Source organism: Astyanax mexicanus, chromosome 10 (assembly GCF_023375975.1).
Source record: "Astyanax mexicanus isolate ESR-SI-001 chromosome 10, AstMex3_surface, whole genome shotgun sequence".
NCBI lineage: Eukaryota > Metazoa > Chordata > Actinopteri > Characiformes > Acestrorhamphidae > Astyanax > Astyanax mexicanus.
The window spans coordinates 37,966,802-37,989,711 of record NC_064417.1 but is presented as its reverse complement, the minus strand read 5'-3'; the positions used below and the strand labels follow the sequence as shown (position 1 = coordinate 37,989,711).

At 39.8% G+C, this 22,910-nt stretch overlaps 1 protein-coding gene and 2 long non-coding RNA genes across 3 annotated transcripts in view; 1 reads left to right on the top strand and 2 right to left on the bottom strand.

The window, feature by feature from the left end:
- Positions 1–22,910, bottom strand: part of LOC103046144 (uncharacterized) — a 99,823-nt gene that overhangs the window by 60,411 nt on the left and 16,502 nt on the right. The gene's annotated exons all lie outside the window — the stretch shown is intronic.
- Positions 5,240–10,617, bottom strand: LOC125804771 (uncharacterized). Its single transcript, XM_049484222.1, has 2 exons — positions 6,785–10,617; positions 5,240–5,315 (listed from the first exon to the last, which is right to left on the bottom strand). The coding sequence occupies exons 1-2, from the start codon at positions 10,148–10,150 to the stop codon at positions 5,301–5,303; spliced, it is 3,381 nt and encodes a 1,126-aa protein (XP_049340179.1). The 5' UTR covers positions 10,151–10,617; the 3' UTR covers positions 5,240–5,300.
- Positions 15,257–20,381, top strand: LOC125804772 (uncharacterized). Its single transcript, XR_007440952.1, has 3 exons — positions 15,257–15,421; positions 18,223–18,332; positions 19,296–20,381. It is a non-coding gene; the product is annotated as an uncharacterized LOC125804772 (long non-coding RNA).

Genomic DNA, 22,910 nt, shown 5'->3' with positions numbered 1-22,910 from the left:
GCTTTCCAGTCTTTCTTTGAGGAACATTGTTTTTAAACATTTCAATAATTTTCTCACACATTTGTGAGAGCCAATATTTTGACTCCTCAAAGCCCTCATGTGCATATTGCTTTTGAACCAAATCATGATTTTCTCAGATCATTGTTTCTTTCTCATTTTCTCAGAACTTGGGTTTTTGTCCTGACCTGACCTGACCATTCATCGGGCTGTAATGATGCTCTTGAATACTGAAGACCCTTGAGGGACAGGTCTTGAGTGCTAGATTAGGATTTAACAACCCTTTTGAGCATTGGAGTGGTGTTGTTGCAATGCCCTTAAGAAGCTTAACTGCAGGTTTGAGAGAAGATTGGATTCGATTGGATTCAGAGTACATTTATAATATGTTCAGGATGACATTATGTAACTATATCATATGATATCAATATACCAGTCTGATGCTGCTTCACGTGATAAAATGGCTTGTTTTATGGTACTAAACCCTGAATGAGTATGATTGAATGTATGATTTTTACAGACATGCATGTCAACCATGTTACATTTGGGATCACATTGCAAACATATTGTATAATATACCTGTATGTTTGTGGACACATCTTCTAATGAATGTGTTCAGCTACTTTATGGTGCACACAATGCAGACATATATGAGCAAATTCACTAGTTTCTGTAGAGAAGTATTGCATTGCCAGTACAATAGAAGTTTCTGGGGCAGAGAGACAAACATATTGGCAGCATGCCTAAAGCCTGCATGGGCCTGAGAGGTATTCAGGAGTTCTCTGGAGTGGTGATGCTCCATGCCTTTTAAGAAGAGTGTGGTAGTTGGGGATCAGGATTTGATTGCATTCAGAGACAAGAAGATTGGTGAGGTCAGGATTTGAGTGATTACCATCCCACCAATGTTCTATGCCAACAAATGTAAATTACCATATTTTACGAACTATAAGGCTCATTGTATTATGAGGCGCACTTTCATTTGAATGTCTATTTTCTGGTCTATTTTCATACAGCCACGGTTAGCAGCAGCACTATCTGTGATTTAGTGGCTAATGCTGATGCTGACCAGCAGTGCTAGCTGGGGTTAATAGCAGGCTACAGTCCAATATACTCACCTCTGTATGGCGAAAGAGCTAGCGCTGTGGTTAGCAGCGAATGCTAATAATGCTCCAGCCTCATACTGGAGAAACTTCCCTCAAACTCCTTTATAATGCTGGACTTCAGTGGAGTGGCTTTACTGCTCCTTACAACCTGACTGTTAAAATTCAAACATAAGGCGCACCAGATTATAAGGAAGGCTGTAGATTTAGACTTATAGTGTGAAAAATGCAGTAAATAGTTTTGGATTCCCTTCATTTCAGAAAAAAGCAATAAATCAATGTTTTGTTCATATAGTGTATATTTATGATATATTCATGATCATCTTATGCAAACCTGTTGTAAATGTTACAATATGTTACAGCACTTATTACTCACTCCTGATTGAAGGAAATAGCAAAGCATATGAAGGCCATTACCTTCAGGTATGCAGTTCGGAGAATCCACCCCCGCTGATTTAATGGCGGTGCTCGCATCCTTTTAAAGTCAAGCTGAAAGTTTTAAAATTGCGAAAGCCCAACGTGGCAGAGCAGCCTCAGCAAGGGTCGTGCTCACCTGGCAGTGCGTGGTCCAGTGTGAAGGAAGCTAATCACACCTCCACTAGCCACCATCTGCTCAAATCTCACTCCTCATCCACTCAGAACCGGCCAATCTCACAGTCTAGCACACAACGCTCGGGCATCGCCGCACCACGCATGCCTCATTAATCCTGAAGACCCTGGCCTGAAAAATGTAACGTCCTTGGCTGCAGAGTAAACACTGTGGCAGGAAAGTACTTTTTGAGGCAGCAGTCGGATTGTTCTGGACGGCAGCGCTGTTTCTGGGGGTAATTCATCATTCATTCACAGCTCCCACTCATGAGTTGGTGTTCAAAGGCAGAGAGAGGTCAGAGGGGGGAATGCTTTGTTTCGGAAGGAAATCCCACAGTGATATAATAGACAGTATGAACGAGAAGGCCCACAGAGAGCCTTTTGATGTCATTGTAGGAAAAAAGCAACCTGAAGTGAATTACCGGATGAGAAAGCTCTTCACAAGCTGAGATAGGTCACTAAAACTACAGTGTCTTTTATATTAGCCTACAGCTGCCTGGTTTCAGGTTTCAGGGCCTATTAGAACACATATGTTGATGCTTCTGTATATACAGTACTGTGGTAAGGTCGCCTCTCTTTATTTCATTTACAATAAAAAAGACCATTAAATTACTATTACAAAGGGATTACTTTGGTAAACCTTTGTCAAGCGCTACAATACGTTCACAAATTCCACTTAATACCACAATGCATGCTGCACTGTGCAAAACAGAAGCTTTATGTTGACCATGTCCGGCCGGAAGCAGGGGTGACTTTCATGGGCTTTAAGGCATCTGAGACGGACCATCATAGTTGAAATGTGTATTGTCACATTATTCAGTAATCAGTATAGTCTTTTTTTTTTAAAGAAGAATTAAATGCATTATATAAGACCAAAGATCGACAATTACGTTTTCAATTACAGGTGCTTACATCTGGATCTGATACACAGTTCAGTTCAGAGCACCTTTTATATGAACCAATCCATTTTCTTGGGAGAAAACGTATTGAACGATGTGGCTGTTATGTGAATTATTTTGTTGCCCAGGTGTGTCCTAATATTTGGGTTTTGCCTGTGCAGACTGTGGACTTATAGTTAGAGGAGTTACCAGCATGCAAACAGAGAGCTGTCTGTGAGTGGAAAATAAGCAATTGCACAAATGCTTTTGAAATGTCCTGAAGAAGAAAGTCATCACTGGTGTAGTAAATGACAGATGTCAAACAAATCCACTTACTAGAAAGAAAAAATATGAAGGCCAAGCTAAAATTGCCAAGAAGTACAGAGACATGCTTATGGATTCTTCTGGGACTCACTGACCTTCATTGATGTACAACAAACTCAAAGGTCTATAGAAACATTTGTTTGTCAATTTAATGAAAGCATTACACAGTTCTCATATGGGTTGTCCTGTGTGCTTCACAAAGGTTACACAGTGCAGGAACCGGCATACCAGGCCTTGAAAAGCAATGACAGAAAGCCTACTGAACCTATTACAACTCCCATCAGTGCAGAATCTAAACGATTTTGAAGCTGTGATTTTTATGATAAAAATATTAGGCGGGAGGTCGCAGGTTCGAACCCCCGCTCATGCAGCTTTGCCATCAAGCCGCCTGCACTCAGAGGGAGCACAACTGGCCCTGCTCCCTCTGGGTGGGTAGATGGCACTCTCTCCCCACATCACTACAGGGTGATGTTCACAGCACAGGGCGTCTGTGAGCTGATGTATCAGAACCGAAACGCTGTGCTTTCCTCCAAGCGTGCTGGCTACTCAGTAACGCTGCATCAGCATAAGCTGATGCATGTATCAGTGGAAGCTTGTGTTAGTCTTCACCCTCCTAGTGTGTTGGGGCATAACTAGTGAAAGGGTAGTGGGATGGGTAATTGGCTGTGAAAAATTGGGGAGAAAATAGAAAATATAAAAATTAAAAAAATAAAAAATAAATAATTTAAAATTAAAATATTACATAAAGTTGCTTAGGTTCATTGTATTCATTTACTTGGCCTTGTAATTACCATATTTATGCTGATAAAGGATTTGACGCCCAGAGAACAGTGTCATTGACCTTGTCTTAATGGAGTTTCAGAAAGCTCTATTATCTTGTGTTTGTTGTGTACGTTGTGAGGGTGTTTTTTTGTTGTGTGTGTACTGCTTGACCTAGATACTATGCCATGCTGAATTATAGTCACGTACCATAAAGCACACCTACATTACCGGGCGGAGCCCACTGGGAGCCATTGAACTTGATAAGCATCTTAGCAGCCTGGTTAGTAAACCTCATAAATCATTCATCATAGAGGCCAGGCATCACGTACTTAAGCCCTGGCAGTGCTCAGTGTCTCCCACAACACCTGTCTGTACCTGCCCACACTATGCTCTACATCCTGAAAGAGCTGATGAGTGATATTCTTGTATTTCTTTCAGCACCAGTCTTAATTGTATTATGATTAAGAGTCATAAGGAAAGGCACTGTATGGTTCAGCCTTATTCAAGGTCAAAAGCGTGACGGATGGGGCAAGGCAATCCTGCGATGGTACACGTTCTGCTGGTAAAAGGAGTGTAGATGATGAATATGTCCTATAGGGTGAAAAAATGCATGATAGCATTCTGAAGTAGTGATTACGGGTGATGATACAAATGTAATCAGTTCAGGAAGACCAAAAGCAGCTTTTATCTAAATTTACTCCCACTGCAGTTAGCAATGCAAATTCGTGCTGAGACTTAGTTACCAAAGAGACTAGCGTGGAGTAACTAAAGTGTAGTTTAGGTGTGAAGATCCAGCGCTGTCCTCCAAAGTGGGTTAGCTGCATCAATAGTGGTTGGAATAGAGGATATGTCTGGCTTCCCATGTAGTATCAGAGGAGGTATGAGTACATATAAATGAGAAATGGGTAATTGGCTCTCTAATTTGGGAAAATATTGGATTAAATTAATAAGAAATACTATGGGTTACCAGATTATGTCCTCTTTTCCTGCATCATTTTACCAGGATATGAGATTAAGGTGTAAAAACCTGCTGTTTGTTTTGGTGCTGTAGTGTGGGTGGAGTTATCTTTAGAAATGCTGCTGAAGTAAAGAGAGACACTTTGAGAAAGTTTTCTAAAATAATAGGATATGTGTGGATGTTACATTTTTGTCTAAGGGTTTTTAAAAAAAACACACCATAGGCCATGCAGAAATTGTATTGCTATTTACAAATATTTACAAAGTACACAAACCAAACACAAGAGCCATTTCTCCAGGGGTAAGCAAAGGCCAAAATAACAAACAAAACCCAATACTATCTCAGGCCTCAAATCTACCTTACCCTAAAAGTAAAAGAAATAAACTGACCTAACTCCCTAACTATACCAAAAACCAGGAGAAAAAAAGATATTTACAAAAATAAATGGCACTTACCCCCTTCCGGCAAAAGTGACAAATAATGTTAATATTTACAATATTTAAACACACCAAAATACACACAGTACTTCACAATTGATTATTTCTTTTTAAACACCAAGGTCTTTACCAAAAATAGGGCTCACAGTTACACAAATGGCATCACAAACAAGCATGGAGGAGTAGGGGCCTCTGTCTTTCATTTTCCCTCCTTTTTATTCTCTCTCCAGGAAGGGCTTCATCTTCAGCACCCAGCAGCTCAGGACAGCTCCATCTAGAGGCAGGGAGGCAGAGAGAAATAGAGAGACAGATAGAGAGAGAGACAGACAGAGAGAGACTGCACAAAATACTGAGACCCGTAACACCCCTCCACCAAAAAAAAGATTCTAAGATCTATGAGAGCGAACGAGATAATGCATCTGCAACAACATTGTCAGTGCCTTTCTTGTGTTCAATAACTATGTGGAAGGGTTGAAGGAGTAGTGCCCACCGCATTAAACGTTGATTTTTATTGCACATCCGGGAAAGAAAAACAAGAGGGTTGTGATCTGTATAGACAATGGTCGGAGTGGCGTGTGAATTTAGGTACACCTCAAACTGTTGCAGAGCCAGAAGTAATGCCAGTGTTTCCTTCTCAATGGTACTATAGCGCATTTGATAATTATTGAACTTCTTGGAATAAAAACAAACAGGATGAGCAATCCCTCGGCTGTCATCCTGAATCAACACAGCACCTGCTCCAGTATCACATGCATCCACTTCAAGTTTGAAGGGACGGGTAAAATCAGGAGCAGAAAGGACTGGAGCACTACACAGCAGAGCTTTTACATTGTCAAAAGCTCTTTGACAATCACTTGTCCAGACAAAGTTGACATGACCCCTGAGCAAATTGGTCAATGGAAACACCACAACAGAGAAATTTTTACAGAAAGAGCGATAGTAACCAGCCATTCCTAAAAATCTGCGCAATTCACGTCTAGTGCGTGGAACAGCATAATCAAGAACAGCCTTAACTTTGTCTATTGGGGTCCGGACTTCACCCTGACCTACCTCTCTGCCCAAATACCGCACAGTAGCTTTGCCAAATTCACATTTAGCCAGATTTAAGGTCAAGGAGGCTTGGTCTAAACGCTCAAAAACTGTTCGTAACGTGTGAATATGCTCAGGCCATGTGGATGCATAAACCACAAGATCATCGAGATAAGCAGCACAATTGGGCACAGACTGGAGTACACAACTCATTAGCCTCTGGAAAGTAGCGGGTGCGTTACGCATTCCAAAAGCCATAACAGAGTACTGCATAAAGGAATCTGGGGTCACAAAGGCAGAAATTTCAGAAGCACGATCTGTTAAGGGGACTTGCCAATAACCTTTGAGCAAATCAAGTTTTGTTACAAATTTAGCTGTTCCAATGCTATCAATACAGTCCTCGATTCGAGGCAAAGGATAGGAATCAGGGACAGTGAGAGCATTCACTTTCCTGTAATCTGTACAGAAACGAAAGGTCCCATCTGGTTTCGGAACTAAGAGACAAGGGGAGCTCCATGAGCTAGAGCTTGGAGACGCTAACCCATGCTTAACCAGGTACTCTACTTCAGACTTCATAATAGCACGTTTTATGGGATTCACTCGGTAGTAATTCTGTTTCACTGGACTACTATTTCCGACATCAATGTCATGTTGAAGTACATTGGTTTGCCGTGGCACATCTGTAAACAGGTTTGGAAATTGTTGAAACAGCACCTTCAAGTCAGCGCGAGCATCTTCGGGGAGATGTTGCAGGTGTGAATCAATTGTGGGCAGCAACTCAGAATTCTGAAGATGGGCAGACAGAACAGAAACAGATGATTGCATTAATTCATCATCAACGTTAGTTACACTTTCTGGTTCAGACACCACAGAGACCAGAGCAGGCTTAATGCTAGCAGAGGGCGAATCTTCACGAACCAAGTATGGTTTCAGCATATTGATGTGGCATACACGGTGCCGTCGTTTACGGTCAGGAGTAGAGACTACATAATTGACTTCACTTAATTTCTTAACCACTTCATAAGGACCTGAGAACTTGGTGTGTAGGGCAGAACCAGACACAGGTAATAGAATTAACACCTGGTCATGAGGCTTGAACTCTCTGTGTACTGCCTGTTTATCAAAATGTTCTTTCATGGAAGATTGTGCAGACAAAAGGGACCTCTGGGCAACCTCACATGCTTTATGGAGCCTTTCACGAAATTTGCCAACAAAATCTAACAAATTACTTTGCAGAGCACCTTTTTCACCCAAAAGCTGATCCTTCAGCAGTTTTAAGGGACCACGCACTGTGTGTGCGAACACAAGCTGAGCAGGGCTAAAGCCAGTTGACTCTTGCACAACTTCTCTAAGAGCAAACATTAGGAGAGGCAACCCCTCATCCCAGTCTTTTCCAGTTTCTAGACAAAAAATACGCAGCTGAGTTTTTAGGGTTTGATGAAACCGTTCAAGAGCTCCTTGAGACTCAGGGTGAAAGGCAGAGGAAGTTTTATGCTCAACATTCAGTTGGTGAAGCACTTGGGCAAACAGCTTTGCTGTAAAGTTGGTGCCCTTGTCAGTTTGGATGGTTTTTGGCAATCCAAAAACAGAGCAGAAACGTACAAGTGCTCTAGAAACTGACTTGGCAGTAATGGTACGCAGTGGGAAGGCATCAGGAAAACGGGTAGACAGACACATGATTGTAAGTAAATACTGATTACCACTCTTAGTCTTAGGGAGAGGACCAACACAATCCAACAACAAATGTTCAAAAGGCTCACCAACAGCAGGTACTGGACATAGGGGAGCAGGAGGGATGCTCTGATTTGGTTTACCAGCAACCTGACACACATGGCATGAGTTACAGTATTTTACCACATCGGCCTTGAGACCTGGCCAAAAGAAATGCTGCAGAATACGCGTATATGTTTTATTAATGCCTAGATGTCCAGCCATCACATGATCATGTGCTAAGTTTAGTACAAAAGCCCTGTACTGCTCAGGTACAACAACTTGGTAAACACTGTTCCAATCTTTTGACTCTGTAGAGGGTGCCCATTTCCTCATTAAAACACTACCATGCAAATAGAAAGCAACAGGGTTCGCAGGAATTTGTGCGGAGTCTACCACTGCAGATCTGCATTTAGCAAGAGAGGGGTCCGCTTCCTGGGCAGACACCAATTCTGCCCTATCAACAGGAAGGGACAGTTCAAAGCAACCATCGGAAACCTGGGTCAGTTTGCATTCAGAGGCATCTAGAGGAGAAGTTGAAGACTCTTCTTTACTTTGAACACTAGTAAAGAAGTTGCCTATGTCAATTACTTCTTCCTCCTTAGAGCTTTGGGAACGGGTAGTGGCACACACAGGAAAAACAGAAGGAAATTCCTTTTGTAGTTCATCTAACTCATTCAGAGTAGGATCAGCCACTACCTCAGGCACAGGGAACACTTTTCCACCAGCAAGGTCATTACCCAAAATGACATCTACCCCTTCAACTGGTAACTTGGTTCTCACTGCTATCCGAACCATTCCGCTGACTAAGTCAGAATTTAAATGGATACAATGCAATGGCACACTTACAGGGATCAGCTCAATCCCACACACCACTACAGAAGAGCCACAAAAGGTTTGTTCACCAAATTCAAGTACATCACTCGAAATAAAAGACTGAGCTGCTCCTGTATCACGCAGGATCTTAACAGGTACACAACACTCATCTGTTTTAGAGAGAGAAATATGACCATCCAATATAAAGGGTTGGAAGGTGGAATCATATTTGTCCTGCCTCTGTACCGTTTCAGGATCACTAGCACTGGTGGCAGACAAACAAGCTACACTTTTTGGTTTGTCTTTTTTTCTGTTCCAGGCAGTACAATCTGCGATCAAGTGGCCTGGACGTCTACAATAAAAACAGACACGCTTTTCAGAGGTAAATGAGGACTCACCAGAAGGCTTGGGAGGGGACCTCTCTCTTCTTGGTGATCTCTCAAATGTACGAGCTGTATGGGACCAACCACCCTGACTTCTCTTGTCCTTACTACTAACCACATGTGATGAGGCAGTCACTGCAGGGAAAACCATTTTGTGCGTCAAGACAAACTCGTCTGTCAAGACAGCTGCTTCTGACAGTTTGGCCACTTTTTTCTCATTTAAATGAACTACAATTACTTCAGGCACAGAGTTTTTGAAGTCTTCCAGCAAAATCAGTTCTTTTAACTGGGCAAAAGTAGCTACCTTGGAAGCACTACACCATTTTTCAAACAATGCTGTTTTTTCTCGAGCGAACTCAACAAAAGTCTGATCCCTTGACTTTTGGTGGGACCGATAACGCTGTCGGTAGGCCTCAGGCACCAACTCATATGCTCGGAGAACAGATGCCTTTATAGTGTCATACTCAAGGCTTTGTTCAACAGTAAGGGAGGAGCAGACCTCTTGTGCCTTACCGACCAGTTTACACTGGAGAAGTAAGGGCCACATGTCTTTCGGCCAGTGCAAAGTCGAAGCCACACGCTCAAAGGCAGTGAAGTAGGAGTCAACCTCAGACTCCCTGAATGGAGGCACTAGAGAGATATGCTTACTTATATCAAACTCAGCAGACCGTGTAGTAGGTATGCCAGAGGAGGAATTTCGGCTATTTGCCTCTAATTCCAGAGCACGAACCCGCAGATGCTGGGTTTCACACTCCTGCTTCTTAATGGCGAGATCTAACTCCTTTAATCTGATTGCCATGCTCAAATCAGTAAGGAGGCCCTCAACAGGCAGGGTAACAACTGGATCTATGCCTTTTTGTGTTCCTGGTGAATGCTCAGCAGCCTCTGCCACTGAAGATGCACCTAGTTCACTCAAGGCAACACCAGCACCACTCACCCCAGATGAAACAGCAGCCTCAACCATAGCAGGAGTCCCTGTATCAGGGGACACTGGCAACCGTTGAATTTCACATAATTTGCTGATTAAAACATCTCTAATCTCAGCCTTCCTTGCAGAGCGGGGCAAAGACACCTTATAAAACTCTCCCACACACAACAAATCAGCTTTCCTACACGTCTCCAAAGCCTCTACAGACGGTGACATGACAAATTTCTCCAGGCTAAACGCCATTCTAACACTCTGTACCACACTCTCGCCCGTACGAAAAAAAAGTAAACAGCCAAAAAGTTAGGACGAGCCCCCAATTGTTACATTTTTGTCTAAGGGTTTTTAAAAAAAACACACCATAGGCCATGCAGAAATTGTATTGCTATTTACAAATATTTACAAAGTACACAAACCAAACACAAGAGCCATTTCTCCAGGGGTAAGCAAAGGCCAAAATAACAAACAAAACCCAATACTATCTCAGGCCTCAAATCTACCTTACCCTAAAAGTAAAAGAAATAAACTGACCTAACTCCCTAACTATACCAAAAACCAGGAGAAAAAAAGATATTTACAAAAATAAATGGCACTTACCCCCTTCCGGCAAAAGTGACAAATAATGTTAATATTTACAATATTTAAACACACCAAAATACACACAGTACTTCACAATTGATTATTTCTTTTTAAACACCAAGGTCTTTACCAAAAATAGGGCTCACAGTTACACAAATGGCATCACAAACAAGCATGGAGGAGTAGGGGCCTCTGTCTTTCATTTTCCCTCCTTTTTATTCTCTCTCCAGGAAGGGCTTCATCTTCAGCACCCAGCAGCTCAGGACAGCTCCATCTAGAGGCAGGGAGGCAGAGAGAAATAGAGAGACAGATAGAGAGAGAGACAGACAGAGAGAGACTGCACAAAATACTGAGACCCGTAACAGTGGATGTGTCCTGAATTTAATCACGGAGAGTTTAAAGATTCACACACCTGCTATCCCGGGCCCTCTTGGCAAGCTTAAGCTACTCAACCAAATCGTAAACCCGTAGAATCTGATGATCTCCCCTAATGACTGCAGCAGAGGGAGAGTGGGAACATCCGCATCATCAACCCTGATATCTCCTCAGCACAGAGTGTGCAGACATCAGCTGTCTGTCATGGTGCGTTTTATGACCTTAACAGTCATTAAATGGTCAGCGTGGCTCCTCTGATTGGCCTGTTTTGCACATCCTCCACATGCTTGCTCACTCCTTCATTCTAGTTCATTCTGTTCTTTCTTATCTTCATTCTCAATGGTACGATTTTTAGTTTCTTGGGACTGAGCCAATAGAGAGCATCCAAGTAATCAATTTATTCTCAAAATGTGACTTTCTCTTTTTGTTGAGGAAAATGAATGCTTATTGTAATGTTCCTTATTCTTTGTATATTATAATAAGTAAAGCGTTTGCTATGAACTGTTTTAGCTGCAGATCGCATTATGGTTCTTTCCATTTTTATCTCTAAAATAATGTAGTACTCCATAAACTAAAAAATGTGACACTCCTAACAAACAGTGGCTCTAAGTACCAAAAAAGGATAATGCTTATCCACACACAGCTAGTTTTTCCCAAGAATGTCTTTGTCAGGTTGCATGAATCCTTTATCTGCTTGGTTGCCAGATTTTTTACTAATGAAATATCATGGAATTATAGCTTTAGCAGCCTATGTGCAAGATCTACAGAGCTATCTGTGGGCAAACATGCCTTAGGCCATATCCAGAGGGAATTAGTTTCTCAGGGGGACATATGCTGATTTGATATCAAGTGTAAAAAAAAAAAAAATCTATATCTTTGACTTGAGACTGAAACCAGGGAACAGTTCATAAGATTTTCCCAGTGACCAGTCATGTCTATGTCCAGGTCGGTATGGAGATCTGCGCATTAAAATGTAAAATAGTATATTCAGAAGCATACTGTAGAGAGTGAGGCGTGAATATTGCATCTGATCTCAGCCGCAGTGTTCTGCAGTAAATGCTGCTCAGTGCTTTTAATATCTGTTTAATATTTCAAATATTCAACACTTCTAGAGTTTCACATTCAAAGCTTCAAATGTCATGAAAATAATATTAAAATGTTTTTCTCATTCTTACTACAGATATTACAGATTAGCTAATGATCTGTCACCAGGTTAATGATCTCTCACACTGTACAGCAGGTTCCCAGTGAGTGTAGACCCGTGAACTGTGGCTGGTGAATGTGACAGATGACACGTGCAGCCCCCAGTCAAGGACACTGCGCCCTCTGTAAGTGCAACCCCTCGACACGCCCCCTGATGGGCTGTCGGTTCCTCCTCACTGTATCTGTGATTTATCCCCTAATCTCCCAGTACAGGCACCAGCATTTCTGCCAGATGCTCCCAGTGGAGTGCGCTAGTGAAGCCGCCACACTTTAATAGTGGTGGAATGATAATGAAATGTTAGTCTTACAAAAATGTATTGAAAATAATACTTTACATTGATAACTGTGAACTGGGCGCTGTTGAAATAGGTCACATATAGGTTTGTCAAATAGGTTTGTCTTATTCTCTCTGTATTTTACCTACTCCTTATTCATATACATTAATCCAATTATAGACGGACACCAGAATTATAAAAATAATTATATAAAAATTATATAATTATACAAAAAAATATAAGTACACTTTCACCAGGCTCTATAAGTACTAAAAAAAGTGGTAAAGTGATGAATTAAGTTTTCAGATTAATGGCATGCACTAAAAAGACAGAATATATTAAGAAGTTGTACTGTAATGAATAATTTATTTATTTATTTATTTATTTATTATGGATAATTTATAAAAAAAATAAAAATAAAAATAAAAAATATATATATACACACACACACACACACACACATATATATATATATATAATTGTTTATAAATTAATTCTGTATGTGTAGCTGTGTAGTTCAAATGTCTTTAACAGTAAATTAAAAATATAAAAAAATCATAAAACGAAAAAAAAACTTTGAATGAGAAGAGGTGTGTCCACATTTTGATGGTATTGCTTTTCTAAATAAATCCACTTAAACAGAAATTATGTCATTCTTACAAGCTTTAAAAACATAAGCATGAGGACTTAAAGGCAGTATAACTCTTTTCCCCAGGCAAACCAGACTTTTCTAGAGTTGAACTAAGTTTAGAAAGCTTGAGATATTATATATACACACTGGCTACTGTGTGTTAGTGCCTCCCACGCTGATGACAGGTGAAGAGAGTGTTGACCTAAAATGCAGTGATTGCAGGGCGTGAGAGCAGAGGAACAGAGTGCAGCTCAGACGTGTGCAGTCAGATAAGATTTTAAAGGCCTGTCAATCAGCGTAACAGCTACTATGACAAATTTATTTCATGGGAGCCAGCCTGTTTGATACGCCGCATTACCACAAAACATCTTGGCACTTACAATCTTTCAGTCATGTCAACACATAAGCACTGTTCTGAGTTTTGCTTAAGGGCCCAATGCCGTTCTTCATCAGCGAAGTCAACAGTCAGAGAGGGAGAAGACCTGTCTGAGAGCACAGAACATATCCAGCACGTACAGGGCTGAACAGTATAGTTACTGCCACAGGAGGAAACACTGGGACTTTTTTAGAACAGGTATTCTTATGAATGCTAAAAAAAAAAAAAACATTTATTTAGGTGTCTTTTTTTTTAGTTGTGTTTTTGTGGTAGGGATAGCTTTTAAGTATAAAAACGTAAAAATATGGTAAAGAGTGGATAAGGCATGAGCATTTCTAGACCAATAGTTTTCATTAAAAATTGTATCAGTCAATCAGTTTGCAGGACTAAATTTGATTTTTTTTCAATCAGTCAGATTGATGAATTCAGTCAGTCATTCGAATACCATAATTCAGGCAGTTACTTCAGCATAATTCAGATTGCAGTATGGAATCAACCAATCAAACTGCAGGATTTAGTAAATCGGTCAAATGGCAAGATTCAGAAAGTCATAATTAAATCACCCAATCAGGGGGCAGGATTCATGTAGGCAGTCAGATTGCAGTAGTAATATTGAATATGTGTACCTAAGCATTGCAAGTAGTTAATTCTGAGCTTTACTACTCAAGTAATGAGTAAGTAAACGTACAGTACTGTTATTAGTGCAGTCATTACAGAAATGGATGTAGAAGAAAGAAATAGTACACCAGTAGATACAGATACACCATTTTAGTACTTAAGTACAGAAGTGAAGTAGTTCTACTTCATTACTATACATCTCTGGTTATAGGAATTATAGTAAATACAAGTTCCCAACATGAAAAGTGCACATGAATATCTGTCCATTTGCTTGAAATTGAACAAAGCGATTTAGCATTATATTCAGAGCAACTTGACTATTCCTCTAATACATTTTCCCTAGGAATGCTAACAGCTTATGACAACACAGCTACAAGTTCATATCTAGCAGTTTAATATCCGTACCCTGGCAGCATCAAAACATAAGGTTCCCTTTTGATTCTGACACAGGAGAAATCTTATTGCTGAGTTTACTTAGCCAATCAAATCACAAATCAGAACCAGCCAGTCAGATTGCAGGATTGAAACAATTGCTTGGCTTGCTTGCCCTCTAGTTTGGTCTTTGGAGAAGCAGACAGGCTCCAATGACCCAGCAAAGCTCTCCATTAGCTAGCACAGCTGCCACCTGCGCTAATGGCACATGCTGCCCTCAGAAGCTTCCTACTGCTGACTTCTCTAAAGACTGGTGGGCGAACTCTTCCACAACACATTGGAGTTGTTTATTCAGTGAAGGTTTCTGGGTTTCAGCAAGCAGGGGAAAGTTACATTTGTTTGGTTTAGCTTCTCTCCTTGTCCTATCATTTTTGTGGAACAGTCATCTTTACCAGTTTCACAACCGTCTGTTTCTTTGCTGCTTTCATTGTTATTTGTGAATGCTGCTGTTTTACAGCAACAAAATGACAGAATTATACATTTTTGGGTTATTACTATGTAAACATTGTTTAGAAAGTAGTCACTGCTTATGTGATGCAATGTAAGGTGTGGTGCCACCGTAATCTGTGGAAACTCTAATGTTAGGGTGTCAAAATCTTTGCAGACATACCCTCGACAAAACAAAACCTGTTTTTCTTTACCACGAGAAAGGTTGCCCTTAGGACACAGACATAATCACTAACTTTCAGGGAATTTTCAAAGCAAAACGTTTTACTGGAAAATTCCAGCCCTCCAGACGTCCAGAAATGCCAGATTTATCTACCATCTATGAGACTGTCACTGAGAAGCATGTTGCTCTCAAGTTGCCATTGTCTGATTCTGTTACAGTGATAACAGGACTGCATGCCCACTCCATGATGTCTCTGACACACTGCACCTGTCTGGGCACAGTACAGCTCATGCCACCATGCCAGCTGTCTCTCCTCTGGTAACCCTTGATTTATGTTGCACTTTGGCAGTCTTTAAGCCTGCAGCAGCGAGAACACTTCCACCAAGATGCCTATGCTGGTGTAGATGGCAGTAACATGGTGAGTGCGTCAGGGGGGTGGTCATGATGGCATTGTCTATGGTATGTATGGAATTCTACATAAACATTCATTACAGACATATATTTTAAAGCAATATTGGAATATTTGTCTTTTTCTGGAGCAGAATGAAAAATAAAAACAGGAACTTGTTGCACAGGTCTTGTACTTTTTTGGGAGTGGGTCTAAAATTAACATCTGGTCAAATCTAAACCAACAGGACCAAAAAATACATACAGCATTAATAATATCTGGTTAAATGTTACTTAGAAAGTTTCAAATTAACTGTAGACCATTGGCAGCCATTAACAAGCTCCTGGTAGAATTCTGGTTGGATATTTGTCAACATTTCTAGCCAGAAATGTTCATTATTAAATTAATTTTGTTGATTTTTTGTGTCAAGTTTTATTCATTTAGCTGATGGTGTGAGAAGATTCTAATTTGGTCCTGTTTCTTTATTATTCCACCCACTAACCAGTAACACTGGCAGTAAATCAGCCCCAGAGCAAGCTGCTACAACCATCATGTATAACAGTTGGTCAACATGTTTATAGGATTGCATAACACACATTTATTTTCAAATGTTTTTTTCTTTGTCCCTGTTGTCAGCTGCAAACTAAAGTCAAACTTAAATTGTCAAATTTAGAGCCGAGGCCTCTTCTCTGGAGGAAGCGACTAAGTCTATGACTATAGATACTGGTTTTCCAGCAGCTTCCAGGTCCTTAATGAACCCTACTGAGTAGCCTGGGAAAAGGATAAACCATAATGAAACTTAAACTATCATTGCTATTAATTTGCCACATTTTATCAGTCATATTATATATACAAATTGCATTTGTGTCCATATTGTGCATTCCTACTTTCTGAGCCAATTTCCTCTTTCCTATTGTCTTAATTCATTATTATTTCCAGAATTCTTCATGTTTAATATTGCCTTAACTAGTGTCAATTTAATTATTAGTTGAGAAATTGTGTAACCAAATAACAATGTTTATTACTGTCATTAGTGCTATTAAAAATATGTTTATGTGGGCACTCAGAAGCTACTTATGATAGTCTGTTATTATCTCTTGCAGGAAGGAACAAGGCTTTGGCTTTGGCAAGTTAAAAGTTTTTTTTTTTTTTTTTGTACTTTCAGCATCGCTGCATAAATGTTTCAATAACTTTTTTTTTTTTTTACTATGAAAGTGTGTATACTTATTCTACCCCAGACAAATAAAATATTAAAAGCCAAGTATTATCATGGCATTTTTGTAATTTATGTTATCAGTACACGTAAACCTCCAACAATAGCTATTATTGCCTGTTTTATTATCAGAAGCGTCAGGGTGGCCGTAAGAATAAAGAGCCTGTTTGCGAAGCTTTAATCTTTCTTCATCCTCTCTGATCCTCCAGCTATTTATAATTTATTCATTACTCACTTTCCCTGCACGTGCGGTTGCTCTGCTTGCTCTGAAGGAATGTGCTGAAGGTCTTGTGCTTTTCTTTCTCAGACAGGTTTAATATTTTGTAATGTTATGCAGGCATGTCCAAAAACAACCCCGCCAATATTTCCAGCAGTCGCTGAAGTTCTTCACTAAAATTAACCTGATTGAAATCAGACACGGCAGCCTTCAGCAGGTGTTGTCGAAAGTGGTTTGATGTGCGTGTGCACGGGCGTGTATATACGTGCACGCATGCACGTGTCTGGGTGACTGCAGACGCACGTTTGGAGCACGGGCTGAAGCAAGAGACGCCACACACTCCTACATCACCCTGCAGGCTCAGCCATCTGGCCCAGCCACCCAAACCCAATCCAGCGCATTTATCTACCAAACAGCACTAAGCACCCCATAAAATGTGTACCAAGTGATAATTAGCCAGGAAAGAGCTTCAAACCAGAGCATATTAATGTCAGACAAGTGTCATTAGCTTTACTCACACAACAGGAGCTGTCTGCTTGTTAGGACATTGTCCAAGATGGAAGATGTGAACATATTCGATGTGAATAAAAAATGGGAGAAAAGTCCATCTGTTGCCTATAAGCATGTAAAGCATTTGGGTAGGATTATATCAGCATTGGTGTTGGGAGCTCAGTTTGTCTGAATATATATATATATATATATATATATATATATATATATATATATATATATATATATATATATATATATATATATATATATATACTGTATATATACTGTTATCACACAAAAATGTTTCTACAGGATAATTTGTCCTTTCCTAACAGAGATCCAAAAACTCAAGGACCAACGCACTTTTCATTTTCTCATTGAGACACAACATCCCATGCAGTATTTTTTCATTATTACATTTATTAAATGTTCTGTTATGTGTTATGACATGGTGTGTCCAGTGTGTGCTTTAAGTCAGGGAATGTATCAAAAAAAATTTATTTCATCATTAAGAATAGTAGGGCCTAGAGCAGAAGGCCATCCTCATAAACTGAGTGAACATGGGAGGAGGACACCAGTGATGCAAGCCACCAAAACTGTATAACTACTCAGTTATATTAATGCTGCCACTGCCATGTTTCACAGTGGTAACGGTGTGTTTACAGTGATGTGCATTAGACCAAAAACATTTTTTTCTGACCATAGAGTTCCCCACGTGCCTTCAGCCAAACAGTAGTTGACTTCAAAGTCAACTGGAACAAGGTTCTTTGGTATAATGAAATAAAAATAAAAAAAATTATTTGACCATGAGTCCATTTATAAAGGGGTAAAAGCCTCTGAGGTGGTGAATGCTTTTTATAGACACTGTATTTTAACCCATTTATTTATCTAATCTTCCCACCCATATAGGTTTTTAATGAGCTTCTGTCTGAATGGTTTCTGCCATCTACGCCATCTGTCTCATCTTTTAGTAAACCAGTCCATCCAACAAGCACATGAAGATCTTGCTGTAACTAAGGGTGAGTTATATGATATTACCTTTTTCTTTGGTTTTAGAAAGGGAAAAGTCTAATTACACAAGTGCCAGCCTTAATAATTAGTTATTAATTAGTAGAGGAGACTCCGACTCCTCTTCACATACACCATGTAGATCCAGTAGATCTGGACCGAGACCACCTCTTTTGGTCAGACCAAACTCTGGTCCTCTGTTCTGGGCCTTCTACACCTGCTATTTGGTTTTGGACCAAACTGAAAAGTGTGAAAGGCAGGTGTGAAAGTACCCAAAGTCTCATCCATAATGATCTACTGGATGTTTAGATGCTGATGCATCACTGATGCACTGTTGATATGGTACTATGAGTCTAATAATTGTTTATTAAATTTAAAATAATCACTCCAAATAAAGTGTTAAGGTTAATTACAATGTCAGATTTATGCAGTCACATTAAAACTGGAGTGATATAAGAGAAAATGCAGGACCAGAAACCCCCAGATGAATTTGAGTACAGCTGCCGCTCCGGATTTCACACTTTGGGCCGTCAACAGCGACTTCCTGAAGGAGTGACAGAGATGAGAACAGCCCCCTCCAAATTTAACCAGCCAACTGCATGAGAGATAGACACTACCACTATCTACCCCCACCCGTATAGCATGCCTGTTTGAGGCTAAACCAAACTGAATCTGAGGTTGGCAGCCTAGCTCTTAATAAAGACTCCAAATCATATTTGTATTTTCAGGATTTCATTGATGATACCCCCATGATACAGTCAGAAAAGCATATTGTAACACAGTTCAACACACTAACAGTGACACATTGCCCATCCTTGCATGTATTCACTAAAGAAATTTCAAACCACAAATGACAAAACAGACTTTTCCCCCTCTTCCCTCCTCCCTGTTTTATCAAACAGCTGGCATGTATTTAGGGGATATTTAGCAGAGTGTAAATGCATTATGACTTTTCCCACCTCCTCTGCTTCCAGGCCATGGAGAAGTGTCACATCCTACTCAAAAGAGGCTGCACAGTCTCTCAGACGGTTCACCATGCAGCTTTATGAATCATCAATTATCTAATCTAAGCTGAGCTGAAAATAAATGATTTCCTTTTTTAGATGTTGCAGATTGTGTAACTCTGCTGCTCTGGCTGTGTGAGTGTGAAGAGCGTGTAGCATGCTGTGGAGAAGGCCAGAGGTTGTGTACATACAGAGACGGAACCGCTGTGCGTGTATGTGTGTAACAGCTGGGTTGGATCGTTTCCATGATTTTATTATTACACTGAGTGATTGCATAACTCTCTGATCTCCTGCTCCAGCTTGCTGCTTGCCCTACATATCTCCTGTCCAAGACTGAGCTTTAAGATGCTGCAAATTGTGTCATCCTCAAACTCTCAAACAAATGAATTTCTTTTTTTAGTCACTGCTTGCCACAATGTTCTGTTGCATCTAGTTCAGCATCATGCCAGTTTCTTATTTAGCAACTTCATAGTAAATCCAGAAAGCAGTTTGATCAAAAAGAATATAAATCTCCACTTAATTTTTTTTATTTTTGAGAAGTTATTAAAAGTTTGTTCACACACTACATCACTGAAGACTGTTTCAAAGAGAAGGATGCTTCATATACAGCTGGGAAATACAGCCGACATTTGAAGAAATTTGAAGGCCGCAACTGATGTATCCATTGTGGCCTTTGGTTGCCCACAATTCACTAAGCACATCCAAAAAGAGGGGAAAATATCACCATGAAATTTGGGGCAAAAATGATGAGAAAGTATAACTCTGGTGTAGAATTAATTTAAAAATGTTTCAAAGTATTTCTGTGAAGAAATAAAAAAAGCAAACAAGTTTTGCACCTTGGGTTCTAAACATTATTACAGCTGGGTATAGCTCTTTCAGATCCTAGTCTCTACAAACTAGCTATGGATATTTTAAAGTAAACAACAAATCACATTTGTAAGTAGCTCTGGATAAGGGCGTCTGCTAAATACCCTAAATGTGAATGTAAATGAGCATGTCATCTCATATGTGTGCCCAACAGGCTACTAAGAAGAATCATTCAAAGACCAGTTGTGTCATGGCCCTGTCCAGCTACTGGTTGGTTTGTAGTATACTGTTTACCTTTTCTAGGTGTTGTGCCAAATTCTGCTTTCCTGCCAGAATTCGAGTCCCCTTTACATGCATGTGCGTCGTGGGGCAGATGATGAGCTTCACCTTCAGATTCCCTTTATTTCTGTTAATAAATAAAAGGTAATCTACAGTTACAGTAGATACATGAGTCATGCATGTTCAGAAACCGTCCAATTGAATAATTTAAACAATTTCTTCACAAATTGAAAGTCACTAGCACAATATCTATATATATGTAATATCGGTACAGAAGCAAATGCTAATGCTAATGCTACTGACTACTGTTTGGTAGTCAGATGTATTTTACTACAAGATATGTAGAGAAGACATGATCCTAACTTAAAGGATAAGAGGTAAAGACATGTTCAGGAAACTTCACCAGTAGGTGTTTGCTTATCATTGCTCTTGGGCTGCAGAGAAAGGAACTGTATTATCTCACTCAAGGCTGAGGTTAGCTTTCCCAAATCTCTGCTAACCACATGGAAACTTCAGGCTAAACAGTCTTGTTCTGCTTATCTGAACTGTTTTGTGGTTTCTACATAACAGTTATGACTAAGCTATTCAAAATGATTCTAGATCAGAGAGAAATGCCTCACCTGTACAGCAACATTCAAAGGAATGTGTGGTTAGAATGTGGTTAGCATAATGCTACATATAAGTGCTACCTCAAAAATGCTCATGCTGCCTTTAGGGGGGTTGTCGGTTTTATAGGAAAAACGAGTTTCCCTTCAGAAACCACCACAGGAACACCCTGTAAGGTGGGAACCTGAAGCCACATCGGATTTTTTTTATTTAGAATGAACTGAGAGAGGTGTGGCACAAATAATGCTTTCCAAACATAAAAAATGGTATGATACTGAATATTAATATACAAATTGTACATTTTTCTAATGGTAACTTTCCGTAAAGCTTTTCAGCTTTTTTTTCCACAGAAGCCATGAATGCAACCAAGTTGGGTGAACAAGTTTTACCTCAGAGTAACATACAGCCCAATAAATATGTAAAAGCATAGCCATTTCTGTTTCTAAAGTTCTGGAAACGATTTTAGTTCAGGAAGGGGCCCAGAAATGCTGACCTTTCCCCCTTTAAACCTACTGACCCCCGCTCTGTGTCTTTAAAAGTTTTTGTTTTGAGAACTGTATACTGGTAATTAGCAGAGTCTCTAGAAGAGATTCTGCTATACTGTTGGACAAAAGATGTTTTTATTTACACTGGTAAATTGAGAGCATATTACAAACTTGATTATTTTTTCTTTACTTCCTAGTGTACAGGGGAGTTCCTCACATAGAAAGAAGCGAAGCAGGTAGCATGTTCTTCTTCATTTTTGAACAGCCACTGAACTGATTCTTATAGTCTGAATACTCATATTGCATTTCTGTGTTTAATAAAGACAAGCATTGTTAACAGCAGCAGATTTCACTAAATCTATGTAATTTAAATTTATCTGGTATAAACCCTTGTGTGGAGTTTTTTTTAGATAGGGGTGACAGCTTCTACTTGGCAACAATAAGTAGAAGCTGCCTAATTTTCAGCCTAAGTTCTCAGAGTTCTCTCTTCTCTCTTTGGAGTCTCCTTCTAGTAATCACAACCTAATGGCATGTTCTGAACTAGCAAAGCTAGCTACAGCATAAGCTTCCTGCTGTACATGCCATTCATAAAATTATACTTTACTACTACAGAGAACTCCAAAAATAAAGTTGCTTCATTAGTTTTGTCTCAAAATTGGTGTTTTTTTTTTGGCATTTTATTGCTTTTTCAGCTTTCCTGCTTTAACACAGCCACTTAAACTCAATAATGGGCTGTTAATAAGTTGAATAGTTGGATCAGGTGTGTTGGGAGCAGGGGGACACTGAAAAGTGCAGGGTAGTGGTCTTCGAGGACGAGAGTTGAGAAATACAGCTGTACAGTATACAGCATAAGTACAAATTTCAGACTCTGTTAAGTTTACAATTCCAGCGTGACAATCAACCCTCCAAACTTTGGAAACTAAACATTTCTTGGCTGATTGAGGAGGTTAATTGTATATTTAAAGGAACAATCAGTATTAAATGAGGATGAGAGTGTAAAATGGCTACAGCAGTCCAATTTCCAAACACTGGAGAGAGTTGTCTGCCCCACCCACCCTTTCCACAGACACAAATTTGCACACGTTGGCAAATTGAGGACACGTGGCAAACCATGACAAGTCTTACTCTGTAAGCTGATCAGCAAATGTATAAGTTTGCAATTTTTTTTATTTTATTTTCTGTACATTAGAAACCAGCTCATGTGGATTTTATATATCTTATCTTATCTTATCTTATATAAACACATACTCTAAAGTTGGAGTTACTACTCAATATAGACTGGAACGCTTGTTTTCTGTCGTATATTTCTGCCATAGTAGTTGCCGCCAAGGTAGTAAACAGATGTGGCTGGTCTACTCGTCCTCTGTGAATGATATGAGTGCATGTTACCATATTGTAGCATGACAAC

Excerpts from the sequence above, each read along its gene's own strand:
- LOC125804771 (XM_049484222.1), bottom strand. The coding sequence starts at position 10,150 with ATGGCGTTTAGCCTGGAGAAATTTGTCATGTCACCGTCTGTAGAGGCT.